This window comes from Myotis brandtii, unplaced genomic scaffold (assembly GCF_000412655.1).
Source record: "Myotis brandtii unplaced genomic scaffold, ASM41265v1 scaffold165, whole genome shotgun sequence".
Taxonomy (NCBI): Eukaryota; Metazoa; Chordata; class Mammalia; order Chiroptera; family Vespertilionidae; genus Myotis; species Myotis brandtii.
The window spans coordinates 15,652,050-15,667,020 of record NW_005356042.1 but is presented as its reverse complement, the minus strand read 5'-3'; the positions used below and the strand labels follow the sequence as shown (position 1 = coordinate 15,667,020).

At 41.5% G+C, this 14,971-nt stretch overlaps 1 protein-coding gene across 1 annotated transcript in view; it reads right to left on the bottom strand.

The window, feature by feature from the left end:
- FA2H (fatty acid 2-hydroxylase) overlaps positions 1-14,768 on the bottom strand; it is a 120,573-nt gene extending 105,805 nt beyond the window's left edge. Inside the window, exons 1-2 of the mRNA XM_014536801.1 lie at positions 14,751-14,768; positions 1,431-1,622 (exon numbers count right to left, since the gene is read on the bottom strand). Coding sequence (XP_014392287.1) covers positions 1,431-1,622; positions 14,751-14,768 — 210 coding nt within the window. The remainder of the gene's footprint in view (positions 1-1,430; positions 1,623-14,750) is intronic.
- Positions 14,769-14,971: the final 203 nt, after the last annotated feature.

The window sequence follows — 14,971 nt, the reverse complement described above, 5'->3', positions numbered from 1 at the left end:
AGAGAACACTGCTAACGTTTTACTTGGAGTTCTAAATTCGATTTGTCAACAAACAACTCTGGAATGGGGGCTGATGAGGTGGATACAGAAACAAAACTTAAAGAGGGTGCAGAATTCAGTGAGCTCTTAACAGGCAGCAGCCACATTGGCTGCAACCGGAGCTGGGGTAAGAGAAGAGGTAGCAAATCCCATCTTCCTAAATCAGAAAATAAAGGTAGGTAAGGATGAGCTATGAACGATGGCAAACTGTATGATGCCCTGGGTCAAGAAATGTATAATGAACTCCAGTTCAAAGATGTGGAGTTGAGAGCCAGGCACTAAGAAAGGCCCTCTAGTCTCTACTCTAGAGGCGTAGCAATAAATTCAATGTGTGGACTTTGGATCCCCATCCCTCGGTACCTGGCAGGGCGGAGGGGGATTGTTTCTAAGATACCAAAACCAACAGTGCTCAATCCCCTTATATAAAATAACACAGTATTTGCATATAATATACGCACATCCTCTCATATGCCTTAGGTCATCTCTGGATTTCTTATAATACCTAGTACATGTAAATGCTATGTAAATAGTTGTTATGCTATATTGTTCAGGGAATAACAAAATAAAGTTTCAGTACAGATGCAATGCCTAAATACATAGTACACATGAGCAAAAAATAATGCTTTTCTTCTGAATATTTTTGACCTACGGTTGGTTGATTCTGCAGATGCAGAACCCACAAGTATGGAGGCCTGAATGGACTAATTGAATATTTTTAAATTATTGTTTAAAGTAATAAGTTTTATGGTTGTGCTTCACAAAAGAATTTTTATCTTTTAAAGATACATACTGAAGTGTTATGGATAGAATATGATGTCTGAGATTTGCTTCAGGACAATCCCATGGCACGGAGGGAAGGGAAAGGTGACAGGAACAGAGATGAAACGACATTAGTAGGCGTTGACAATTGTTAAGCTTCTGACTGATAACACTTTACTCTGTGGCCCTTTTATACATCATTTGCCAAAAACAAAATTGACTTTTGAAGATAAGAAAAGCTGCCAATGTGCTAAGAATTTGGCAGAGAGAAAAACTTGGTCTGTTACTTTGAAAGGGACACTAGCCCTAGCTGGTTTGGCTCAGTGGATGGAGTGTCCGTCCGCCTATGGACTGAAGGGTCCCGGGTTCATTTCCGGTCAAGGGCACATGCCCGGGTTGTGGGCTCAATCCCCAGTAGGGGGCGTGCAGGAGGCAGCCAATCAATGATTCTCTCATCATTGGTGTTTCTCTCCCTCTCCCTTCCTCTCTGAAATCAATAAAAATATATATATTTTTTAAATGACTGCTTCCCACAGCAGATTTAGTCATGGCCTTCCCAACACCCATTTCCCATTTCTCTTGGTAACCACTGCTTTTCATTTCTTCAGGTGATGGCCCCCCACTCAGCCTACCTGTTCAGCTCCTTGGCTTCCAGGGGTTCCACAGATGCAGTCCTCTATATGGGCCAGAGTTGACCTCTCACAGGGGCCCAAGAAGTGCCTGCAGGGCCCTGTGAGCTGGCTGCCAAGTACTTTCCCCAAGTCCACAAACTCCCAGTGGCCCAAAGCCCTCCGAAGCTGCTTGGTGTAGGAGAGGCAGACGGACTGGAGTTGGAAATGGGATTATTACTCCATGATTAATGGCGTGGCTCAGTGGTTGAACGTGGACCTATGAACCAGAAGGCCACGGTTCAATTCCCAGTCAGGGCACATGCCCGGGTGGGGGGCTTTATCCCCAGTGTGGGACATGCAGGAGGCAGCCGATCAATGATTCTCTCTCATCATTGATGTTCCTTTCCCTCTCTCTCTCCCTCTCCCTTCCTCTCTGTGAAGTCATAAAATATATATATATATATATAAAATGTACATATGGACAGTTTATTTTGTTTTACAAAATTGAAATATGAACATAAATATAAGTTATTTACCACATCTTTTTAACTTAATATATTATCATTATTTGCTCCAAATTGTTCCAAACTTCTTGAAATTCCAATTTCTTGAAATGGTCTTCAGATGGCCTGTTTGAGGTAAAATCTCCCTCTTGTCCTTTTTATCATTGTCTCTTAAGGCTATTTTGGAAGAAGAACCAAGTTTTCCTGGTGGCATTATTATTCGAAGGACTACGTAATATATGCACAATGCCAAAACTTTAGGGAAGGACTTTTAAAATATGATTTTAATTGTCACTTCCTATTAGCTAAGCTATTATCCTGAAAGTAATAACAGGTTGATACTTCAGACCAAATTGATATTACATCTGAAATGTAAAGCACACACATAAAGTGTACCTCGTAATAAACATGTTCAATAAAACTCTGAAAGCATAAGCACACCTTGTTTGGGTGTGTGCTTCTTTGACTCATAGAAACATTCTGCCTCAAGCACAGCAAACCTGTTTAAAACAAAATTGAGGAAATATTGTGGTTTGCATCCAGCTGCCTCCAACGCACAAAATTTTCAGTCAAGCACTGAGCAGCCAGAAAAACGTCTTTTTTTATATTTAAAAAAAAAAAGTTGCCTGTTCATTTTTGGCAAGGAAATCTTACAATATTTAAACAGTTTTTGCCCTAGCCGGCTTGGCCCAGCAGATAGGGCGTCAGCCTGCGGACTGAAGGGTCCCAGGTTCGGTTCCGGCCAAGGGCACATGCCTGGCCAAGGGCACATGCCTGGGTTGCGGGCTCGATCCCCAGTGTGGGGTGTGCAGGAGGCAGCCAATCAATGATTCTCTCTCATCATTGATGTTTCTATCTCTCCATCTCCTTCTCCCTTCCTCTCTGAAATCAATAAAGAAATATATTAAAAATAAACAGTTTTGTTTTGTTTTACATTGAAAAGTCAAATGGACATATTAAAAACAAAACAAAACCTGGCCTGTGTGGCTCAGTAGCTGAGAGTCAACCAATGAACCAGGAGGTCACAGTTCAATCCCCAGTAGGGGGTGCGCAGGAGGCAGCTGATCAATGATTCTCTCTCATCATTGATGTTTCTCTCTCTCTCTCTCTCTCTCTCTCTCTCTCTTCCCCCCTTCCTCTCTGAAATCAATAAAAAAAAGTTTAAAAATTTTAAAAACCTCAAACTACAAAAAATTTAAATTAAGCAATCCATGTTTCAGTTCACATTGATGTTTCTTTCTCTCAATTCCTCTCTCTCAAAATAAACAAAAATAAAGAAGTCTGTGCCAACCATGTGTTTTTTCAACTTTTTTATCTTTTCCAATCTAAGTGGAAAATGGAATTTCCTGTGTGTGTGTGTGTGTGTGTGTGTGTGTGTGTGCACGCGCGCATGCTCACACACACCCTTAGCCAGAGCTCAAGGAATGCAAGCTTGCTGCCATTTCTGAACACAGAGACCCAATTAAATAAAATCAGAGTAGTAACAGGCGGGGATGGATACCATTTCAAAAGTTTATCCTTATTTCTAAGAATGATTAATTGGCTTTTCAGCCTAATTTGGAAAGATTAATTATACACTGAGCAGTGCTTTGGTGACACTGTCTGATTACTCCTTGATCTTAAAATGTCAAAGTAAGAATTAAGGGATTGCTCCAGATAACATCTATAATAATAAAAGTGTAATATGCAAATTGACTGAACGACCAAATGGCAGATTGACCATCTGGACGAGCTTCCAGACGACCATGCTATGACATGCACTGGCGCCAGGCCAGCCAAGGCGGGTGCGATGCAATTGGTCAGGGGGCCCTGCCATTGCCCCACAGAGGGAGGCCCAAACCACCGGCCAGCGACGCTGTGGCAGTTGTGTGGGCTGGCCAGCAAACGCCCCGCAGAGGGCAGCCCAGGCCAGCCAAGTGATCACACCCCATGCCTGTCGTCCGCAGAGGGAGGCAACTGGTGGCAGTGCCACACAGATGGCAAGCAGTGGCAGCAGAGGGGTGGGGCCAGCCGCCAAGCAGCCAGGGGTAGGAAAGCCCTGATAGGCTCTGATCGCCGGCCAGGCCTAGGGACCCTACCCGAGGGGTTCCGGATTGCAAGAGGGTGCAGGCCGGGCTGGGGGACACCCTTCCCCCATGCATGAATTTCATGCACGGGGCCTCTAGTAAGGAATAATTTTGATTCAACTATTTATAAATGTCAGCACATTTGAAATCTCGATAATGAGGATAATTCATATTATATGTTTATGCAAAACAGGCAATGTCAAGAAGAGGTTAGATCAGCGGTTCTCAACCTGTGGGTCGCGACCCCTTTGGCGGTTGAACGACCCTTTCACAGGGGTCGCCTAAGACCATCCTGCATATCAGATACTTACATTACGATTCATAACAGTAGCAATATTACAGTTATGAAGTAGCAACGAAAATAATTTTATGGTTGGGTCACAACATGAGGAACTGTATTTAAAGGGCCAGAAGGTTGAGAACCACTGGGTTAGATGAAGAAGTGAGTATAGTAAATCTTCAACCTTTTCTTACCTCTTAGGAATAGCTTTGGAAGTTATTACTACTGCCACTACGAGAAATGTTAAATCCCTTACTGTTAAATGTTAAATACACGTGAATAACCTTTTTATTTCAGAAGAGTTTTAGACTTACAGAAAAATTACAGAGTACAGACAGTTCCCTTATGCTCCACATCCAGTTTCCCTTTGTATTAACATCTTACACTATATTCGTCACAATTGTTAATGTAAAAAAACCATTGAAACCTGTAAATAATTTTTGTGAGTTTATTTGAGCCAAACTGTCGACTTATGCCGGGAAGCAGAACGTCGAATTGAGATAATGCTCTGGAGAATGGTGGGTTACATCTGTATTTATACATTGCAATCAAAGGAAAGGGATGCAGGTGGGTTACATGAAATTCATTGGTGATAGACTAGAGAGGTGGGAGAAAGCAAAGCGGGAAAACCCCTGGGATTGGATATAAAGTAAAATGATAGACACACCCTTAGGTGGGTGCAGGAACAATTAACACGATAATAATGAAGGAATTTGTGGTATCTGTCCTGGCATCCAGCACATTAGGTTGTGCCCCAGGGGCTCCAGAAAAAGGGAAGTTACAAGTTACCCAGACATTTCAAGGGTATGTTATTATAGATGCAAAAAGACAGATAGGCTCAGTTAAGGTAAAGGTTGACCTTGTCAGTGAAGATACCAGCCTAGGATGTAACTACCCACCATAACCGCTTTTAGTTAAAGTTTCATTTCAGACCATCCTTTGTGGTTACTTTAGGTCTCTGAGTTTGCAAGACTGCCATGCAGGCCTTTCCTGAGCTTGTCAGGTTAGCATGTGGCCCCTTTCGTCCACACAATTAATGAACCAATATTGACACAATGTTATTAACTAAAGTCCATACTTTATTCAGGTCTCCTTCATTGTTCCTACTGTCCCTCTTCTGTCCCAGGACCCCATTCAGGACGCCCTGTTACTCCGCTTAGCTGTGACAGTGTTTCAGACTTTCCTTGCTTTTGATGACCTTAACAATTAGGAGAAGTACTGACCTGGTATTTTTAGAATGAATTTCTAGAGGACTCCACTTAAGGTGTCAAGACATCTGCTTGCTTCGTGTCCTGGGTCACGTGCCTAAATTTTATAGGCTTTGGAGCTGTGACAACCAGAAGAGCTGTGCACCTTTACTTTATAGATGGGTAATTCGAGATTTACAGAGGTTCTGTGCCTACTAGGGTCACATGGCAAAGCTGGGGTGAGAACAAAGGTCTCCAGGTTCACAGACGCTACCCCCACTACTGCAGATTCCTAACCCAGAAAGCCCTCGTTAGAATAAGCATCGTGCATACCAAAACGTTAGCTCATAAAACGGCAGGAATCATGCCTAATTTACGAGCGTGTTCCCAAAAAGGGTAGCACAATGACTGAAGCAAAACAGACACTTGTTAAATGGATGGATGGAAAAGTAGAATCAGACCTCTAAAAAGTAATGTTATGTAAGTATTAATATATTAAGGCACATTGACTTCTTGCCAACCCAAGTTGATCCTTGAATGAAAGGACATAATAAGGCAGGTAGAGGGAAAGGCAGTGAGTTTCATTCATCCAGATCCTTAGAGCTCATCTGGTGCAGCCTCCTAAACAATGCAAGAATTTCCCCTGCAACACCTTTAACAGATGCTACCCAGAGAACTCTCCTAGTGACCAGAGCGCACTACCTTTTGCTGGACAACTCTTTTTAAAGAATTGATTGATTGATTGATTGATTGATTTTAGAGAGGAAAAGGGGGGACATCAATTTGTTGTTCATCTATATATGCATTCATTGGTTAATTCTTTTATGTGCTCTGACTAGGATCAAACCCACAACCTACAGACTTTGCATTCATCCTTTATAAAACTTATCTTCTTAGTCCGAATCCATGACCATAATTCATTGATTTTTTTTAAAAAATCTTGATTTGATGCAATTATCCATCATATGACTTAGTAATCTCAACCGACCTTGTACGAACATGTTTTCCAATGAGCCATCCATCAGGGATTTGCTGCCATTCCTGGTAAAGCAACATGACAGAGTGAATTCAGGCAAACCTACAGGAAATCCAGGTTCTAATCCCTGCTTTGTCATTCTTTCTGTCACCTTGAGCGTAAGTAATGTCTCTGAGCCTCAGTCTTACCAGTTGTAAAATGGGCTGTTTCCCTGTGTGAAGGTCAAGGGGTGAAAACGGTGAAAGTACATTAAAAGACATCTACCTGACTTCAGCTTAACTTTTTTTTTTTTTTTTAATTTTCTCCTTAGTTCAGCTTCTGCCTTTTTCATTCACTCCTAGAATCAATATTGGTAGAATTCTCTGAACCACCTTACTGATCAAATCTTGTAGATTTGATGTGGCCACACCCACCTTCCTTATTAATAACTGTATTTTAATTAGTGTCTCACTTTAAATGCAATTTAAAATTAATGTTAAAAGCTCAGATTTTTAGCAATGAGGTGTGGGAAATGTTCATTCTTAAGAAGGCGAGACGCGGGATTTCAAAGGGCTTTGATTTTCTGACGGTACGTGTTTGTTCAATCACTGGATCGACGAATCTAAGGCGATTACAAGCAAGCAGCTCTTTCATTTCACAACTAGAGAAACAGGTATAGACTAGTCTGGATTAACCTTCATCCTCAACCTCATTTCAGGCTGAAAAAAATCTGATCGGATTCACCAACTCTAGATCTCTGCTGCCTCCTAGTGTCAATAACTTGTCAGTTTTACAGATACAAATGTTGCGGAAGCTCTGCTCTAAAAACTCCACTCTGAGCTCCTTTCACCATCTCTATTTCAGGATTTCCAACTCTCTCAAAGCCTTTTGTGAGGAAAGCAAGGAAGAGTATATCCTCTACTTGTACTGCACAAATGTTTAAGATCTGCTGTATCAAATGTGTCCAAAATGTTTACAGAGGAAAAAAAGGTTGATTCCTTTAGGTTACAGATCGGTCCATGCCTTCTAAAGCCAATCAAGCACATTCGTTTCTGGGACACTCTCCTGATGGGAAAGAAAATCCACCTATTTTAGACACCAACTTCAGTCTTTTCTCCTTTCTTCCACGCCTGATCTCCATTAGGAAAAGAAGAATAAACAGAGACCTCTTGGAGGTCTCTCCATCAACGGTTCTCTCTAAATTAAGAGAGTGACAGAAGTAATGCCTGGGGCCCAGGCCCTGAAATGAGTTATCCCCCATTTGGACACAAAGGCACCAAAACACCCAGCAGCATGGGCCAGTTTATGCCAGCAAAGCTTCAACTTCTGAAAGCACCAAGGGTGAGAGAGTGTGCTTTCTTGAATGACAACCCAGAGCCATGACAGCGAAAGCTGGGCTCAGTGAAAAAAGATATGTCATTTCTATCCCATCGTTTTCTCAACCTTTATATCTTCACTTAATGCAGCAAAATAAAGGTAGTAATTACAGATTGTTTGAGATTTATGCTACTGCAAGAGAAATCCTATATAATAAAAGCCTAATATGCTAAGTGTTAGACCATTTGACCAGTTACTGTGACACACACTGACCACCAGGGGGAAGATGCTCCGACCGGTAGGTTAGCTTGCTGCTGGGGTCCAGTGGGTGAGACAGGCCAGACACGCACTGGAGCCCTCCGGCTGTCCCTCCCCGGCCCCCATCATGCACCGGTGGGGTCCCTTGGCCTGTGCCCTCTCGCAATCCAGGACCCCTCGGGGGATGTCGGAGAGCCAGTTTAGGCCTGATCCCCACAGGCCAGGCTGAGGGACCCACCACAGGGCCTCTAGTATCTTTATAATACTCTTGTCTGTGCTTTTCAGATTGGCTACTCATGTCCAATAGGAAAGACTTCACAGTATTCACAGCCTCCCCCTGGTGGCAGCACTGGGGATTTCTGATATCTGGTTTGGGACGTAGTAACAAGTCTCCCAGGATTAGTTGTAAATTTTCAATAAGATGGCAGATATCACGTGTCATCTATTCCTGAAAGTTTTGACTGCTTTCCAACCACGAGTATGACTGGAAAATAATTCCAACTGCCATAGGGGACCAGTCAAAAGATTAAAACTGGAATGAGAAACTTTGACATGCTTATTATTAAGTACCAGTCACCTCCTGTAGTATCAGCAAACCCAGGCTGAGCTCAATCCTGCTGAGTCTGTCACTCCCACCCTCCTCTCCATTCCTGTGACTTAGTAAAGTTCAATGGGCGCTATTGAGGCTCCATATCTGATTCCACTCACTTAGGGAAAATCTTGCTCAAGTCACTTTAACTGCTCCAAGCCTCAACTCACTATTATTCAAGGAAAGAAAATTCACTACAGCAACCCACGTGTGAGGCCCTAATTTCCCTGTTTGTCAGGCAAGGGAGCGCTCGCCAGTGGTAATTCTTCCGGAGGAGGGAGAAGTCACGGGTCTTGGTACACATGTTAGGGGCTGACTGCTCTAATTAAGGATTGAATCTTGCCTCTTAGTGAAGAAAACCAGAATACGTCACTCCAAAACAGCCCTCTTTCACATGACAACTATTTTGAGCTAAAGGCAATTTTTTTTTAATTAAATCTTTATTGTTCAGATTGTTACATTGGTTCCTCTTTTTTCCCACCATAACTCCCCTCCACCCAGTTCCCACCCCACCCTCCGCCCTCACTCCCCACCCACTGTCCTCATCCATAGGTGCACGATTATTGTCCAATCTCCTCCCGCACCCCCCACCCCCTTCCCCCCCACCCCAAGAATAGTCAGTCCATTCCCTTTCTATGTCCCTGATTCTATTACAATCACCAGTTCATACTGTTCATCAGATTATTTATTCACTTGATTTTTAGATTCACTTGTTGATAGATGTGTATTTGTTGTTCATAATTTGTATCTTTACCTTTTTCTTCTTCTTCCTCTTCTTAAAGGATACCTTTCAGCATTTCATATAATACTGGTTTGGTGGTGATGAACTCCTTTAGCTTTTTCTTATCTGTGAAGTTGAGCTAAAGGCAATTAATCAGCAGCAAACATAGGGGAAGCTCTCTGCTCTCCCCTAAAAGCAGGACATACATTTACAAAGGTGTTCCTCCTCTCCTCTCTGCCAGAAAGGACAAAGGTTAATCACTCTTATCAGTCTGGAGATGGTACCAGAGGAATCTAGTTAACAAACTTCACTAACTAGCTTTTACCTACCATTAATTTCTCATGTATTTGCCTCCCCAAATATGCTGCCCCAAAGGACTCAAGGTCCCTTTTCTTTATCTTGTCATGTCTCTAAAGATGTACTGTTCTTTGTGGAGGATGCTATGCATAAGCCTGACTTCTAAGCCACCTATGGGAGTTACTCATCTCTACGTTACTCACTGTACAAGTTCATAAACTTCTGTTTTATTTTTCTCTTGTTATTCTGTCTTTTGTCCGTCTAATTTACAAAGCCACAGTTGGAGAACCTAAGATGGGTAGAGGAACTGATTTTTCCTCCCCCACACTGGGTAGGACAGAATGGGTCCACAAGCCCCACTGATCATTAGTTTTCATTTAGGTCCAGAGCCAGTCTAGCCTGCCTGAGTGGATGCTCAATGTTCAGTTATTAATCAGAACCAATTGTGGCAAATCTCAGTATCCAGCTCTTTTTAAAAATTAAACCTTTCTTAAATAATTATAGATTTACATGCATCTTTAAGAAATAATTTAGAGACACCCTGTGTACCATTTGCCCAGTCTCCTCCAGTGGTAACATATTGCAAGGCTGCAATACTAGTACATTATCACACCCAGAATTTTTTTCCTACAGTTTGAGCTGTAATTGATATACAAAAAAAAAACCCCACATATTTAATGTCTATGTGTTGATGAGTTTGGATATATGCATACACGGTGACACCATCACCACAATCAAGGTAATAACACCTCCAAAGTCTTGTCACACCCAGGACATTGACATGGATGCAATCCACCGATCTTATTCACATTCTTCAAGTTTTAATTGTACTGCTTTGTGGATGCGTATTTAGTTCCGTGCAATTTTATCACAGGCATAAAGGTGTATTCACTTCTACAATCAAGATAAAAAACGTGTCCATCACCACAGGGATCTCTTCTGTTGCCCTTGTATGACCATGCCTCCCCCACCCCTCTGCATCCCCCTAACAGCCACTCACCTGTTCTCCAGCTCTATAATGTTGTCATTTCAAGAATGGTAAATAATGAAAACCATGCAGAATGTAACCTTTGGGGACTGACTTTTTTCAATCAGCACAATCCCCACGAGAGTCATCCAGGTGGCTATCTGTATCCCTGGCTGTACAATTTTCTTCATCATTCACTTGTTGAAAGACATCTGAGAAGATTCCAGTTTGGAGCTATTACAAATCTGCCATTTTAGTATTTGTTTTCAGTTTGTTTCCTCTGCTTCTCATTCCTCTGTTTCTCTTGTCTTGCCTTCGTGTGGATTACTTGAAGATTTTTTAGAATCTCATCTTGATTAATTTTATTGTGTGTTTTTTTCCTTTCCAATTTTTCTTATTATGGTAAAATACAGATAACATAAACTTTACTATCTTAACCATTTTTAAGTGTACAGTTCAGTGGTATTAATACATCCATATTGTTATGCCACCATCACCACCATCCGTCTCCATAATTCTTCATCTTGCAAAACTGAAACTATGTCCATTAAATAATAACTTCCCATTCTCTCCTCCTCCCAGCCCTAGCAACACCCATTCCACTTTCTGTCTCTGCGATTTTGACTATTCTAAGCACATCATGTAAGTGGAATCATACAGTATTTGTCTTTTTATGACCGGCTCATTTCATTTAGCATCATGAACTCCAGGTTCATCCATGCTGTACCATATTGCAGAATTTCCTTCTTTTTAAGGCAGAATAATATCCCATTGTATGTATATATACCACATTTGGCTTATTCATTCATTCATCGATGAACATGGGGCGCTTCCACGTTTTAGATATTATGAATAATGTTGCTATGAACCTGGGTATAAAAATATCTCCTTGGGACCTTGCTTTCAATTCTTTTGGGTATATGTCACAAATGGAATTGTTGATAATTCTATGTAGAATTATATGACAATTCTAATTTACTTATTTTGAGGAATGTCATACTCTTTTCCACAGTGGCTGTACCATTTTACATTTATAGAGCTTTTGCATGTATCACTATGTAGCATTCCTAGTGGTAGCTCTAGGTGTTACAATATACATGTGACTTACTAGTCTATTGGAATTTTAACATTTTACCACTTGGAGTGAAGCATAGAAAACTTCCTTTCATATAGGTCCCTTTACCTTCTCCACTTTAAGTATCATTTTTGAGTATCAAATCCTATATAATAAAAGCCTAATATGCAAATCAACCAAACTGCAGAACCTGTGGAACCAGTTGCTATGACACGCACTGACCACCAGGGGGCAGACGTTCAACGCAGGAGCTGCCCCCAGCCCACAGGCCCCAGGCCAGCCAAGGAGGGTGCCAGCGGGGGGCCCCCTGATCGCCTTGCCGGTTGCCCCACTGGTCAGCCCCAATCACCAGCCAGGCCTAGGGACCCTACCCTTGCATGAATTTCATGCACCGGGCCTCTAGTAGTCTTATATTTGTGTTTCAATCATCAAATATGATTTATATAACTCATGAACATAATTACTATATGTAGCCATATTTCTGCTCTCTCCATTTTCTTCTTCCTGATGCTCCAACATCCCTTCTTTTATCATTCACTCCTGTTTTAACAACTTCCTTTAGCCATTCTTTTGGGATAAGTCTGTTGTGCCAAAATTCCCTTCATTCCTGAAAGGTAATTTTGCCAGAAACATAATTTGTGGTTGACAGTTCTTTTCTTTCAACTTTTGAAAAGTGTCCACTTCTTTCAAGCCTCCATAGTTTAAGGTGAGAAATTCATTGTTATTTAAATTAGTGCATTCAAGATTTTTTTGTCATTAGTTTTCAGAAGTTTAATTATGGTGTGTCTTGACGTGAATTTCTCTGGGTTTATCTTATTTGAGTAAATTAATAAACTTAAAATTTTAAAACAAATAAATCTCAACTGGTTGACGTGGTAGGTTTATGCTTTTTTTCACTAAACTTGGCAAGTTTCTGGCCCTTATTTCCTTGCTATTTTCAGCCTCTCTCTCTTCAGTCACCTTCTGGGACTTTGATGGTGCAAATGGTGTATCTTTTGTTATTGTCTCTAAGGCACTGATCTCTTTTTTCCCCCAGTAACTTTTTTTCTGTTCTGATTAGGTAAATTCTGTCCTCAAATTCATTGATTCTATTCTGTCATTTCCATGGTTTAACAGTGTGGTCCGTCCATACCATGGAATATACTACGCAATCAAAAGGGACAAGCTATTGATACATGTAACTTGGCTGGATCTCAAGGGCATTACAATGAATGAAAACCCAATTTCAAAAGATTTCATATTGCCCAGCCAGTGTGGTTCAGTGGTTGGGCACCAACCCATAAACGAGAAGGTCATGGTTCGATTCCGGGTCAGGCCACATGCCCGGGTTGCAGGCTCGATCCCCAGTAAGGGGCATGCAGGAAGCAGCTGATGGATGTTTCTCTCTCATTAATGTTTCCATCTCTCCCTCTCCTTCCTCTCTCTAAAAAAATCAGTAACATATTCTTTTTAAAATAGCTCAACAAGGCCCTGACCCGTTTGGCTCAGTGGATAAAGCATCAGCCTGCGGACTAAAGGGTCCCAGGTTCAATTCCGGTCGGGGGCATGTACCTTGGTTGCGGGCACATCCCCAGTAGGAATTATGCAGGAGGCCGCTGATCAATGTTTCTCTCTCATCTATGTTTCTAACTCTCTGTCCCTCTCCCTTCCTCTCTGTAAAAAAAATCAATAAAACATATATTTTTAAAAAATAGCTCAAAAAGTTTAACTGAAAAATAAAAATAGTGATTAAAGTAGCAAACAACCCTTTGAATACATCCTAGATGTAAACAAGAACATGGATTTCAGAGAAAACATAGAATATGACTCTGTGTTGGGACAAGTGAATCTGTAAATGTAACCATGTGGAGTGTGTAACTGAAATGATTATAAATAGGAGGCATGATGATAAATACCTGAATCAGATTTCACTGGACAAGTTATCCACTTGCACCTATTCACCAGAGTGTAGTTTACAAAATTTTGTCAAATCATGGTTATTATCATTTCTAACAATACATGGCCTCTCTGGAAATCAATCAAGTGCTTTTAATATCAAGTGAAAAACACTATCAGTACAAAGCAGTTTAACGATGAAGAAGAAACAGTATTTAATGTTGAGATTAGGTTATCAGGAGTTCTTAAGAACGTACTGTGTTGTAAATCGACGAGTATTTAAGTCTTCTCAAAACCTGATGATTTTCTTGTCAGAGAAAGGAACAGATGACATTATTACTGGGCATATCTTTAAAAGCAGAGCCAACTGCTGCAACAGAACAAAAGGGGATTGAGAATCCAATTATTGTTCTTTCAGCTTCTGAGAAATGTGCTCATTTTTTGCCCACTGGACAAAATGCTGAATGAGGTCTTCAGGGGGAAATCTCTCCATAATTTATTATTCATGTTTGAATAAAAAATACCAAAGAATTTTATAATATTAAAATATCAAGGCTATCAAGAGACTATGGACAGGAACACCAATTCGTGTTCAATAACCACCAAACACTTGCTTATAGTCTCAATGACCTGTAATAATGAGTTTGGAATTTTCCTACTTAACAGGCAAAGATTAATAAAAGAGTAAAAATTAAAATAGACCAGACATGGAACTTCACCTACCCTTTGCTATACATCATCAAGCTAAATATAAGGACACCTTGGTGAAAGATATGGTCTTGGTTGATGACTGATGTGATTGATTTAAACACTTCTGTTAATAGCGTTTTTATAAAAGATTTTTTAAATTTATTATTGATTTTCAGAGAGAGAGGAAGAGAGATGGAGGGAGAGAGAAACATCAATGTGACAGCAAAACATTTATCAGCTGCCCCCTGCATGCCCCCTACTAGGGACAGAGCCCGCAACCCAGGCATGGTAATCGAACTGGCAACCTTTAGGTGCACGGGATGACGCCCAACCAAGCCACACCATCCAGGGCTGTTAGTGATTTTTTAAAAATTAAAATTGGTGCTTTGTGTTTGTGGGGAATATCTGTTATGCAGTTGGTAGATAATAAAAGACTGAGGAGACCTGGGCTTACAGACTCCTAGGCACACTGTTGGGGACCCACTGGACTCTGGCTCCTGCCTGCTCCCCAGCCTCAATTTTCAGCCCCAGCCCAAGCTCCACCTGCAAGAAACCACATACCGTGCCCCCAAATGCCATGCTTGCTGGTCCATCCTTGGCTTAGCCCTGCCCATCCTCGCCTTCCCGCTCTTCCCCACCTGAAGAACACTCACTCTTAAACTCGGCCAAAGCAGCCATCCCTCTGCAATCTCCGCCCTCAGTGGGTTTACTCCGTCCTGCCCTGGAGGCCAGCAGCACACTGTAGTGTAAGCATTTACGCAAACTCCTAAATTCCTACCAGA